A 14,277-nucleotide genomic window follows, 5' to 3' on the forward strand; every position below is an offset into this window, starting at 1 on the left:
TTATAAATATTTATCTACTTTTTACTTCCAGTTTGTTGACACATAAACGACTGTAGCTGCCAATCCCGAAGCTTTCTGAACATTTTGATGGATTCTCCTGGGGCGACTGTTGCCACGACGATCAGTTACTGACATTATAGACCGCTCCTGTGTTAAACTTTATCGACAGAAGCTGCACATGAACACTGACGTCCTGCCGCCTCCTGCCTCTGACCAGCATGTGGTAAACAATACGACACACACACACACACACACACACACACACACACACAGGTCCCTCCTTAGTTTCCCTCCTCGTGGCGGCCTACGACTTAGACATTGATCTGCCGTAAAGCATCATGGGAGCTGACAGCGAGCATTGCTAAACACTCCTCGTCGTCGTCGTTGGCGTCTGATCCCTGTGAGGTCAACGAGGGGGGGGGGGTTACCTGGCCGCGTGATTGGCCAGCGTGCTCGTGATTGACAGGCTAGGGGAGCCAATCAGGACGCCTGAGAAGACAAAACAAACCCAATAGAGGCCCAGAGGAGGAGGAGGAGGAGGTGAGCCGGGCCTCTGAGGGATTAACACGGTCTGACAGGCTGGCTGGGACAAACACACACACACTTACACACACACTCACACACACACACACACACACAGCTTTTAGGGCGGGCTGCTCTGCTGAGCACACACAATACACTGCTTGTTTTAGAACAAGAGGAAAGAGAGAAAAGAGAGAGCGGAGATAAGAGAGAGGAGGAATGTGTGTGTGACAGATCATCGACTACAGGTGCTTCCAGGGAGGGAAGACAAGCTCCCGCTGTGGCCTTAAATTCCATGACCGCTTTTCCAAAAAAATAAAGAAAGAGAGAAAACGTCTGGACTCCAACCCAACTTTCCCTGAGAGCTGTCTGCAGTAACACGCTGTTCCAAATCAAAGTTTCCCCTCCGACATTCCCACAATTTTCCACGCGGACTCTATCGGGTTACCTGACCTTCTCCGTCTGGAATCCACCTCTCAAGACTCCATTTGCATTCCAGGAATTCCAGGAGCGGTAGGAACCCTGAAAACTATGACATATTACCCTGAAACACACACACACCCACCCACACAGAGACGATGCTGCTGATGTGGGAATGTGGACCGCTCAGGGAGTCTTCTTCAATCATCTGATCGGCTTTAGAAACTGCGTCTAAATGGGACTGCAAGACGGTTTTCAAGGTTTTCCAGGAGCCTTTAAGTTTGTGTTTGGGATGTGCTTGAGTTGCTGTTTGGCATCAGCCTCCCTCTGATGTCTGTGATGCCTAAACACACAGTAACAGAGCGGGCCGACGTCGGGCTTGATGGCACATGCTGAAAAATGGGAACTACCTGCAATTAGTCGAATGTTTACCTCGTTTAAAGACACACACACCTTAAAATCATGATAGTCACCCACATCCAGCCTGAATCTCTGGGTGGTGATAAATATCCCGGCTGTCCGGCCTGACCCCATCCTTCTTCTCTAAACAGGCAGCGGCCAATCGAGCGAGGCCGGCCGCATCGATTCCAGCCCGCACGCTGAGCGATGTGGCTGAGCGACGATTAGATACTGAGCTGGGGAGTTCACACCAAGAACCTCCATCCATTTCATGACGGAGCTGTGATTCGCTGAGCTTGTCTGCGTGTCACACAGAGATGGTCATAACTGTGCAGGACAGGCTGTGAGACGCGTGGTCGTGATCTTTTGTTGATGAACTGCTGAAACACCAATCAACAGCTGACAGTGGCTGTTTGTACAGGAACGTGTCAAAACGAGGAAGCAATCAGCGTCCTGCTTCCTGTTTCATGGCGACTGAGCCGTCCTCTGAAGAGCGCAGCTTCGATAAATCATGGTCACGTGTTCAAAAAGGTACTGAAGGACTTTCCACAGGAGAGTGAACGAAGTGAAGCATGAAAGAGAAACGTCACGTCGCTGCTCCTGATACGAGCTCTCGCCTGAGCCACAGAGCATGTTTACATTTCTGCAGATAAGACTCAGCACACAGAGGTATTCATGCACTCACAGGTTGTCATTGTGTGAACAAACTCCAGCAGAAAAACATTTCAGGAGGCTGGTGTTGCAGCTCAGGATGAAGTTTGAGCTGCATGTTAGAAAAAGGTGAAGACCTACATGTGGCCTTCACTCCACCCAGGTTTAACGACATCAGTGATGATGTGCTGACAGCCACTCACTGAAATTAGATCTGCAACACAAACAACGCTGATCCCTGACCAGCATGTTCAGCATGTTTGGCAGTTACCAAAGAGAAATAAATAACCTGTAAACCAACGTGTGGCCTGTGGTTTGTACCTGGATACGAGACACTTGACTCAACAGGTGTAAATGTAGCCTCAGCTTCAGAGGGAACCTCCACACCTCCACCTGCAGAGTTAAATCACTGAACGTGTTCACTTTGTCGAGGTGTTGTGGTTATTCTGCAGGTGGAGGTGTGGAGGTTCACTGACGATGACGTCCTGTGTTAAAGGGATAGCTCTGCTATTTAAAAGCTCCATCTGCTCTGTGCTGCCTGACGTAGCTGCTCGTAGCATCCATCAACAATAATCCAGCTGTGAGAGCCACACTCACAATCGGTGACTGCAGCACAGCCGTGACAGCTGATCCGCCGTCTGCTGCAGGTAACACGCCGATCACACCTCATACCTACCCCACTGCAAAACACCCGTACTGTCCCTTTAAGAGTACCCGTCTACAACCACAACGATCATTACTGCAGACTAACAATCACACACACACACACACACTTCTTTTACAAGCCTGTCAACTGCTGTGTGTGTGTGTGTGTGTGTGTGTGTGTGTGTGTGTGTGTGTGTGTGTGTGTGTGTGTGTGAGAGAGAGAGAGGCCTCTTTCGCTGTAGTCACTGCTCATCACAGCTATGGCGTTACCATGGCGACGCTGGCAGCTCGTGGCCACATGACACGATGAGAGAGAGAGAGAGAGAGAGAGAGAGGCGACGAACACACAGAGGGACAATGCAAACACAGATAAATGCAGTGTGTGTGTGTGTGTGTGTGTGTGTGTGTGTGTGTGTGTTGTAGTTGTGGCTGAGGACAGCAGATCTGTTAACCAGCTGAAAACAGGTCCACACACACACACACACACACACACACAGACACACACACACACACACACAGATATTAAATTAACTTCATAATCAAACATCATGTACTGGATATCTTTGTGTCTCGTACTGCCGGGCAGACAAAACTAATCGCTTCCATCAGCAGGAATCACGCTGACAGAATAAAACGTGGACGACGTGTCTGTGACGTCACGCACAGGACGGACGGCCGTCAACATGTCCGTCACAGCACGGCAACAATAATCCTGCTGCAATCTGGAATAAAGGAAAGAAAAATCTGAAAACAACCCGGTCATTACAGCTCACGCCACAGGAAACCCACTATCGCCACACAGCACACACTTCCTGTCGGGCTCCTGCTTCCTGTGCTGCTGGGGGGAGGAGGGAGCGGTCGCTGATGTCACGGCGAGGAGGTGGCGATGAGCTTCCTGCTCGTAAATAGCCGAATAATCGCTCTGCTCGTCTGTTTGTCCTCAACAGTGTGACGCTGCAGCATGCTGGGAAGTGGAGTTCTCACCGAGTGCACACACAGGTTCAGACTTTCTGCATCGATAATTAATTTAATATCACGGCTTAATTATGCAGGATTAAGAGCGTGGACGCTTTGATTGACAGGTGGGTGTCGTCACAGGTTCCATGGAATCGTTTGGCCGTTTATCTAACGATTCTCTTACTGATTCCAGAAAGCACGAATTACGTCACGCAACTTCCACAGAAAGTTACGCACGCTCGATTCCAGAAAGCACGACTAATTACGCCACGTAACTTACGCAAGTTTCTCACGTGCAGTGCAATCAGTAGTAAACAATGTCACCCACTCGGTTCAAACGCTCCAAAGTTCGGCTGCATTTCACCAAAACAGACGTCAACAGGGCGACTTGCAATCATTGCAAAGTGGAGATAACAGCGTCGGGAGGGATTAGACGAACATGCAGAAACATTTGTGCACACAACATGTAATATTTTTAAATGAATGTCGTGTTTTTGACACGCTTCAGACTGGAGATGAATCTCAACCTGGCAGCAGCGGCAGCAGCCAGACTATGAACACCTCTGTGGTTACTACAGAAGGTAGTTACACATCGTTACTATTATCCAGGCTGTGGCCTCTGCTGACCTCGCTGTTGGTTTTGTAAGGTCGTGATACTTCAACTAAACAAGGTTGATGCTGATCAAACTGTTTGTTCTCCTTTTTTTCCTAAATGAGAATCGATAAAGAATCGAATCGATAAGCAGAATCGATAATGGAATCCGAATCGGATAAATCTTATCAATCCCCATCTTTCGCTGGGAGGCGGAGGAAGCAGTACATCCAACACGGCGGCCTGTTGGTGACCTCACCCGTGCTCTGTCCAATCTTAATGCTGTCGCTGAGTCCGATTAGCAACTTCATATCCGAGTTACACGACAGCTGACAGCTTCTTCTGCGTGCACACTCTAACTTGACCGGACTACAAAACGCCAGAGTCTTGCAGCACATCTCTGCTCACAGAGTCGAGCAGGAAGCCACATTAAGACTTTTGTATTTGCAGTCTGCCACCTTCTGCAGCTACATCCTGTGAGAGCAGCATTCCTGAATTTCCCGTTCAGTTCAGCAGGGACAGCACATTGAACCGAGGCCAGAGGTGTGCCACATCCACCTCCACGCCTCATTCAGTGCATGGAGCTGTTACATTCCCACATGTGACTCGTTTTGTCGACCTCGTGTGAAGCTGACAGGCACCCGCAGGTTTCAGCGCGACAAATTCGAGACGTTTGAGAGTGAGAAACCAGAAAAACCAGACAGACGGAGGAGAGAGCGGAAAGACGGCTCGCAGTCGAAGGCTGTAAATAAACACACGAGGCGCATTTAAAGAGTGTTTGGATCTGTTCAGCTGAGCAGAGCGTCTGTCAAACCTGTTCTCAGCACTGAACTGGAAGTGAAACTACGTAACAGGATGTTTACTCTGTTTATTCCTTTAAAACTTGGGATTCAGCTCCAGTACTTTAATGTATAACCTGATGTGCTGCTCGGCGTTTAGTGGAGTCGAGCAGGATCAATCGTGCAAATAAAAAGTCCAGTCCGACAGATTTAACTCGAGCCTCTTCCTGATATGCGACAAAACAGCATCATGATAAAACACCGAGTGCTGCAGAGACGCTCCGCTCCACAAATCTCGTCCAGATGTGAGAAAACGTTTGGTACACACCCCGAAAAAAAAGCCACATCGTCGTGATTTTAACAGTTTTGTTCTCTATGCAAAAAAACGATCATCCCTGCTAATCACGAGTCACAACATAATCTCTATATATGTATTTGTTTCCACACTGTTCAGCCTTAATCATTAGAGATGACTTCATCACCTCCTCTGCCAAGAAATATGCAACATAACATCCGTCAGATGAAGCCGACTGAGGCCGCTTCAACAGTCAGACCTGCTAATTACAACAATGTCACTGCCTTTAGCCTGAGTGAGGCGATATGACTAATCCACTTTATCATTTATCTGAACATACCAGCTCTGTTTGTTCTGTACGTGCGGGTAATTAACTCTCAGAATCAAGATCTCAGACTTCTTTTAAAAGTCATTTGTCCCTCGTCCTCGTCCGTAGGTTGAGTATCCAAAGATTCAGAGATGTTTCATCTCGTCTCTGTGGACGTACGGCGCTCTGCATCACAGTTTATATTCAGGAGGATCTTCTCCTTCATGCTCAGCATTCCTGGATATCAGCTGCCGACATTCAAAGTGTCAAACACGTGAAACCTCGTCGTGTTTTGGGGGAGGATGCTCCTGACATCATTTCATTTGATCTAATGATGGTTCCTGCAAACTAAAAAAACTTTCCCACCTCCTTTTTATCCAAATAAAACAAACTCGCCTGAGCCTGAATTCCTCTCCATCTATTGTGTTTCGTCTTGCCGAGCCTCTTGTTTATTCAATTCTGTAAAATAATAAGCCCCACGTCTCTGCCTACCCGCCCCCACCACGTGACTCGAGCACCGGTTATGTTATACCGAGGCCCGCCTGTCGTAAGTCCCCCAGCACAGCAGGACTTTTCAGTTTAGGGTCTGCCAGATTAAAAAGTTTGAGAACCTTTGCTCCAGACTAATCAGCCACGCACGGCTAATCTAATCACACGAGTGATCTCACAGCGCTCTCGGCGGCGGTTTGGTCTAAAAATTCAGAAATTAAAATCAGTCCGATCACAGTTGTGTGTGAAGGACGCTCCTGCCAGCTGACATGTGTGGAGGGTGTGGCGTGCATCTGCTTACATTTAAATCACGCTGAAGTCAAACTCTCAGATGAAGCAATACTTCTGGACCGGGTTAATCATTCCTCACCGTGTGTGAGTGTGTGTGTGTGTGTGTGTGTGTGTGTCCAACAGTTGGCCAGCTTCAATCCTGATAAATTAATCGGCTCAAGACGAGGAGTGGGGACCCAACGCCACCCCCTTAAGGAGAAGGTGGGGGTGGGCTACCCGCCTAAAAACACTGCAAGCCGGGAGGAGGAGGGGGGGGGGGCGATAAATCAGTGGTGAGGTTATTGACTAACTTCAACGACGAGATGCTCCACCAGGCTCCTAAATCCTGCAGGGAGGAGCTCCTGATCCTGTCATGTTGTTAGTAAACAACCACCTCCACCTCCAGAAGAAGAAGAAGGTGGAGGAGGAGGTCCAGCACAGCTCCTCAATATGTTGCAGGGGGTCAAACAAGCAATGCAAGGAGACATGGCATGCACACACGTCCTGGTGGCTCTGTGGAGCTCTGTGGAGCTGTGTGAGCTCCATACCTGCCGGTTTTTATCTGTTTCACACCCGGGGCTCGTCAGCCATTGCTGGGCACCAACAGCCGGCTGCAAGCCGCCTCCTCCCGGGCCAACACACCCAGCTAACACCGGCCTGGTATTTAGCATAGTTATATTATATTATATTATATTATATTATATTATGTTATATTATATTATATCATGATAAAGGTTTAAAACAACACTAGCTGTCCATGTTTCTGCTCCACAGGTAATGTGGCTAACATACTTAGCTCCCACCAAACTCCATTTAAAAACATGGGAATTCTGTGTTAGCTCCCTCAGCTCACACGTACACGTCAAACCTCGATAAAATAAATAAATCACACATATTAAATCATAATTCGGCGTGTGTGTTAAAACATAAATAATAATCTTTCCCTGTGAAATGTGAACTTTAATAACAGCTAGCTGCTGTGGGCGGTAGCCGCTAGCTCAGTTAGCCGACGCTGCGTTTGTGTTTAATGTTTTTTTTTAATAAAAATGTTTAAATATTTAAATTATTGTATTAATTTATGAGTATTAAAATGTTTGTGTTTGATATTAAAGGCCTCCCGCCGTGTAACGTGTATGCTACGACACAGTAAATCGCCGGTTTTTCCAATGGAGTTCGGCTGTTAAGTCTCCCTCCAGGCACCGACCGGACCGAGCGAACCACGCCGTCCACAGCGGCTCGTGTCTCGGACAAAAGTGTCAGAGAGTGGGCGCTCTACGGTCCGGAGACAGAGAGAGAGGGCCCCGTGTGGGTCCGCGGCCTCTCCTGCTCCTCGTAGCCGGGGTGGTCTCATACCTCTGTGGGCCGGCTGATCTCGAACAGGTCGAGCCGGTTGGCGTTCCAGTGGTTGATGATGTCGGCCAGTTTCCTCCTCTCCTCCTCCCTGCTGCCCGACATGGTGACCGGCCCGGTTACTGTCTGTGCCCCGCTGTCCGTCCGTCGGTACCGCTGGATAAAAAGTTCCCGGTAACGGTTAGTCCACAGAAACGTTCAGGTGTGCTCGTTAGATCGCGGCGTGCTCCGTGTCTCTCTGCTCACCGACCGACCGACCGACCGACCTGCTGTCTGGTCTGTTTCTGCTGCGCGCTCCCGGTGCCCCAGCGGCGCGCGCTCCCGGTGCACTCTCTGGATGCGTGTGTGCGTGTGTGTGTGTGCGCGCGCACAGCCGTTAACCGTTTGAGCTCCGGTAACGTTCCGCTGATTCATGATGCCGCGTCTGTAGCATTACGTCAACGCGTGTGCTAATTAAACCCGCATCTTAATTAATGTTTAATATTTAACTTCTTCATTCACCACAATCAGAAATACTTTACAATACTCCAGGTAAACAAACAAACAAAAACAACATGTAAACAAGTAACTAATCTATTAAGAACAAAATATAAATATATATAAACTTTATATATATATATATAAAAGATCAAATTTACAGTTTAATAATTTGCAATGTCATGTATGTAAACATAGTTATTATAACGTGTGTGCAGAAAAACACTCACTGTATGATTATGAATAATGAACAATAAATATATTCATTCATCTATAAATCTATTTTTTTTTCATTTCTGTATTTTATTTGTTTGTTTGCACATTAAAAATATATTCACATATAAACAAACACACTATTTAAAGTGAACAAAAGACTCTGCGGAGGGCTGAAGTAAATAAAAAAACAAATACACAGAAATAATGTAATATAATAAATATATCATATTTATATATGTATTATATTTTGCTAATGAAAGGGGTTTTTTTATTCATTTATTCGTGTATTTCTACAGGTATTTATTTATATATTTTAGCTGTATTTATTATATAAATATATATATTTTACATGAATTTACTTTTGTACTTACTATTTCACATTTATTTACAATATTTACATATATTTATTATTACATTTTACATTATTCATTATCTTATTACATTTATTTACTTAAATATGTTATATGTATTAGATTATATAATATATATATATATATGATATATCTATATAGTAAATATCTCTATTCTATATATATATTACATTAATTTATGTATATATTTCTACATTTATTTACCTAAATATTTTACATGTATTCGTTTAAATATTTTAACATATTTCTGTGTCTGTGTGCTAATTGACGGGAAGGATTGGTCAGCTCGGCCACACAGATGACTCACTTACACAACACACACACAAGTTTGAACAGAGAAATCAATACACGTAGAAATTTATAAATAAATATTCATTTATTTATGCTCTTGTCATATTTTGTCCTCCGTAGTTGTTCACCTTAAGAAAACTGAACTTCTCTCAGTCATCAGAAAAGTTTCTTTGTCAGACACACTTTGTGTTTTCTGCTGTCAGTCTTTAACGAACAGGTGATGAATGCCACACCGCACTGCCAAGTGGAGGGTGAGTGGAGGTGTATTCAGTTGGCTGCATCTGCAACTTCACCACTAGATGCCACAGAGTCCTGCACAGTGTCTAATACATGTACACGCATTTATATGAAGACGTTTAAACATTTTACTGATTTTATTGTTTCAGTTTGTCGACTCGGAATATTAATTTCTGAAACTCTGTCAAACTCTGTCAGGAGCATCAGGAAGTTTCTGACCTGGAGAGGCAGAATTTATTTTATTTTATGAAAAGAAGAAGAAAGAAATCAATGACGGTGGTATTTTCTCCTAACCTCAGCACAAACACACACACACACACACTTCCTCTCCAACCTGTGTGTACACGATGGATGAGCCATTGTCTGATAACATGTCTCCTTCCTGTTGTCACACTACAACGCCATCAGCAAGTGCTGCTTTCCTTACTGTGTGTGTGTGTGTGTGTGTGTGTGTGTGTGTGTGTGTGTGTGTGTGTGTGTGTGTGTGTGTGTGTGTGTAAATGAGCTCCATCTATGTAAACACCACCTCTCTCTTTATTAACACACAGCTGTGAGTGACTCTGAGAGGTCATCAAATATCAGGCAGGTACGTGTGACATGTCAGGAATATGACGCTGATCACATGACACGACCAGCTGATCCATCGCTGTCACATTTGGGCTTCTCCTCCTCTTCTCCTCCTCCTCCTCCTCTCCTCCTGCTCCTCCTCCTCTCCTCCTCCTCCTCCTCCTCTGTGTGAGTGTTTAACAGGAGCTCTCACTTCTTATAAACACATGAGTCACTGTTACTTAATTAGTGGGTGTGAACGCTGACATCATGTGTGAAAATAAAACAGCTGATCAAAGAGTTGTTTTGTTATTTTTATCTTTTTTCAAATTCTGACTATAAATTTATACATTTTAATGTTTTATTGCTATCTGATGTTTTCTCATGTTTACTCCAGCATCTATCATAGAGATATACATATTTATATATGTAATTATTATATGTATGTATGTAGTTTTAATGTTGTGTTTTAATGTAAACCTGTGTAGCTCTTTGTGTTTCCAGCTGTATTTATGTGTCTATCTGTATCTGACAGCAGTGTGTGTCCTCATGTATCACATGTAACACATCTATTTATATATTTAAATGTGTTTTATTACTCTCGTTACTTTGTTATTTATATATTTTAATCAGTTTTATTACCAGGTATGTTTCTTTTTTTATCTTTGGGTTGGTTGGTTGGTTGGTTGGTTGGTTGGTTGGTTGGTTGGATGGTTGGTTGGTTGGTTGGATGGTTGTTTGGTTGGTTGGTTGTTTGGTTGGTTGGATGGTTGGTTGGTTGGTTGGTTGGTTGGTTGGTTGGTTGGTTGGTTGGACAGTCGGTTGGTTGGTTGGTTGGTTGGTTGGTTGGTTGTTTGTTTGGTTGGTTGGTTGGTTGGATGGTTCATTGGTCGGTTGGTTGGTTGGTTGGTTGGTTGGTTGGTTGGTTGGTTGGTCGGTCAGTCAGTCGGTCGGTCAGTCAGTCAGTTAGCTAGTTAGACCTCCAGTTCTGGTCATTTGTTTGCTACACACGCAGCAGCTGTTGTTTTTATCATGTCCTCTTTGTGTCTGTTGTTCGTCTTTGTCTTATTGCGTATTATAACCACCTTATCAAACATAAATGATTATTACTACTGTTGTTGTTGTTGTGTGAATCACTTTACGTTACATTTTGTTTAACAATAGAAACTCAGGATAAGAAAAGGACACATCAGATAACATCTCTGTGAACTCAGCAGGTCTCTGCAGATGTTTGTTCATGGTGAACTGTCGGTCTCCATAAATAATATTCTAAAGATTACAGTCTAGACCTGATCTACATGAAATCTGAGTTGAATCTTGGATGCTGGGTCCTTTTTATAGGTTATGTTGGATTGATATTTAAATGCACAAACTCCTCTCTGCTGAGAGTCTTTTGAAATCAGCAGCAGCAGAAGTGAGAAACCACAACAGGAAACCAGCTTCACCAGATCGCCTCGCCACTTCCTGTATCTGTGATACAATCAGCGCTCGAGTCACCACACACTCAGAGGTCACAGACAGAAGTCGCACAGATACAAAGTGTCTCGGTTTGGACTTTTCTTCAGATGTTTCAGGGTAACAGGAGGAGTCGAGTCCTCTGTCGTCTTCTGATAAACAGTCTGAGCTCATCGGCTGTCATCAGTCACTTCTTTGCATGAGAATAACTCATACGCCTATCAGTTATTATGTCTCCCACTCTGACCGCAGCTTCCCGCTTTATCTGTTAGTTTTTCAAATAAAAGATGCTGACATGAACGTGTGTCACTCCTTATCTCACTTACAGCAACAGTTTGAAGATTACTGAATGTTTCTGCTCATGACAAAAGTTTGAAGAGAAAACAAGCTTGGTGAGCTTCAGATTTAGTGCGAGCGAACCCACAAAGAGGAAGTCTGCCATGGACTGAAGTCATCAGGATGAGGAAATGTGGGGCTGAAAAATAAATTAATAGCAACACATGCTGCTGTCTTGTTCCATGGCTCTGACCTGTTTAAACATTATAAAATGTTTTATTGAAGGAAATAGCATCGTTACTGTGAGAACTGTGTTGAATTTGATAGATTATATATTTGGTATATTACTATGGCTGTACGTGTGTTTTATTTATTTATTTAACCTTTCTTTAACAGTTTAATTGATCTTAGTGTTTGTACCACAGGAAGAAGAAGAGGAGGTTTACAGGCCGAGCTGTGTCGTGCCAGAACAGGAGCTGGACAAGTTGATCAAGAGACCAAAACAGTTTTTTGTACCAGGCTGTAAACATGTTTATTTCTGCTGTGAAGTTGGACATTTGAACATTTTCCTAGCTTTGCATCTGTGTAAAATTCTTTCATACGAGAGTATTTGAGCTCATGTCATATTCTTTGTGTCGATGGACTGACCCGAGGTCAGAACCTGCCCTCCTGACTGTTAATCTCAAACACAAAAGCACAGATCACACTTCCCAATTTCAGACTCACCTTACCAGACCTTCCCATTAACAACCTGCATAACTCTGACATAATCTTTTTCCCATTGATTTCTAAAGGGAAGGCAGAATATCGTCGAGCAGAGGTTACTTAGAAAAGTTACATCATGTTGCTTTAAAACACTTCCACAGCAACATAACTCTTTAGCAACCATCTCACGGCCCAAATCATTGATGGTGACACCTTTTGCAGAGTTTGAAGCTCTATTACATTTGTGGGCATGAACATGCTCTGTGGCATCTCACGTCAGAGTGATAGTAACAAAAACATGTGATCAGACGGGCCGCCTCCCCCTCCCTCTCTGCATGCCGTGTTATCTATCAACACACCTTTCTTTTTTCCTCTCCTGCTCTCACCATCTGTTGCTCATATTCCAAGAAAAACATGCATTTCTCCCATGCCGAGTGCAACAGGAAACATCTGCTGCTGCGGTGAAATGTGGCCATACAGGATAGAGGTGGAGAGAGTATTGTATGAATTTAAAAGGTGTGAACAAAGCTGCTTTAACAGGAAGAGTCTCGGTGTGTCGAATCATCTCTCTCTGCTACAAACATTTCTATAAGACGTGTTGCAGAGGTCGGACTGATTGCATGTGTAAAAGTTAGTTATGGACCTGCAGAGATGAACCACAGTGGATAACTTCCATGCAGCAGGATTAAAATGAGGTTTTCTAAGTAGGTTCAGGAACAAGGACCCTTGAACTCATCCCATTTCCTTTTCACACATACTTAAACACACCTTATCCGTTCACTCCCTCTTCGATGCCGTTTTACGGCTACAGAGAGACGGTTTCCCCAACCCAGAGTCTCAACTCCTGGGTTCCATCCAGTCTTCTCGATACCGGTCAACCTCCATCCACCAAAACTGTTCTCTCCCTTCATCCCTACATCCCCTCAACACCTTTGACCCTCACCACATCATACCTCTGATCCTCCATCCCTTCATACCTTTAACCCTCACAGCTTTGTACCTTCATCCCTCGACCCTCGACCCTCATCCCCTCTTCTCTCCTCCAAGTCATCATCTCGGCACATCTTTTCCATCACTCACAATAAACCTGTCTAAACTTATGTTGCTGTGTGTCCTTGTGTGAAATGCATGTTTTAGCACAACATGGCTTCTGTACACAGAATATAAACTCGTATGCAGACGACACGAGTTAAATTAAATCAAAAACAACATCAGTGTAAAATCATTGATCAGCTCTTCTGCTGTTCTTCTGACTCAGCAGTCCTGCTGGTGCTCCTTCCTTCTACATGAAAACAAATCAATAAATGAACTCCTCCAGCATGCTGGCTTCTACATGTTTGTCCTCGTACATTCCTCCATCAGTGACGAAGATCCTGCGCCGCTAAACGACTGTGACACATTTCTTTTGTTCGTCTCACAAACCAGCTACTGTCGCTCTAAGTAATTTCATCATGTGTCGTTAGGGAAAATGAATTGCTGCTTTTATGAGTCCATGGAGCTGCTTCCTGTTCAGCTTCAGTTACTGTGATATCAACGAACACAGCAGTTCAGTGTTATTCCCCCGTCCTGCAGGCCGGAGCATGACGAGCTGCGTTTAACGGATTATTTCAGGTGAAATTCATCCACTGTTTCTCATCATGTGTCCTCCTTAATGTGACACTCTTCTTCTTCTATTAAAGTTCTCATTCTTGCGTAACAAAAGCCGATGATTGACGTCTTTCCAGATATTAGATTAGTAGCAGTAGTGGATGATTCACATGAACAGAAAGTCCCTGAAAGGTTCAGAAGATTAAAATAAAGTAAGGAGACGAAGATCTTGCAGGCTTCATGTGAAGATGTCAGCTATATAATTATATACTAGTACAGAGCGCTGCTGCACCTTTTCAGCCATTCATACGTGTGTTATGCACGGGTAGCAGACTGTATGTATGTTTGCTGTATGTGCTACAGGGGCTTTGCAGCATCTGTCCATCTGTCCTGTCGACTGAACGTCTATTAGTCATGAAACTCGGTGGAAGTCACTCCAC

The 14,277-nt window shown here is 44.4% G+C and overlaps 1 protein-coding gene across 18 annotated transcripts in view; it reads right to left on the reverse strand.

Moving 5' to 3' along the window:
• afdna (afadin, adherens junction formation factor a) overlaps positions 1-8,014 on the reverse strand; it is a 76,195-nt gene extending 68,181 nt beyond the window's left edge. For 14 of the 18 annotated variants that reach the window (XM_027284634.1, XM_027284638.1, XM_027284633.1 and 11 more), the window contains exon 1: positions 7,680-8,013. In XM_027284634.1, coding sequence (XP_027140435.1) covers positions 7,680-7,781 — 102 coding nt within the window. In that variant the 5' untranslated portion in view covers positions 7,782-8,013. Of the gene's footprint in view, positions 1-7,679 lie in introns of all 18 variants that reach the window. The other 4 variants (XM_027284625.1, XM_027284632.1, XM_027284637.1 and 1 more) reach the window with 2 other exon arrangements.
• Positions 8,015-14,277: the final 6,263 nt, after the last annotated feature.

The sequence above is a fragment of the Larimichthys crocea genome, chromosome XI (genome assembly GCF_000972845.2).
Source record: "Larimichthys crocea isolate SSNF chromosome XI, L_crocea_2.0, whole genome shotgun sequence".
NCBI classification, from domain to species: Eukaryota; Metazoa; Chordata; class Actinopteri; family Sciaenidae; genus Larimichthys; species Larimichthys crocea.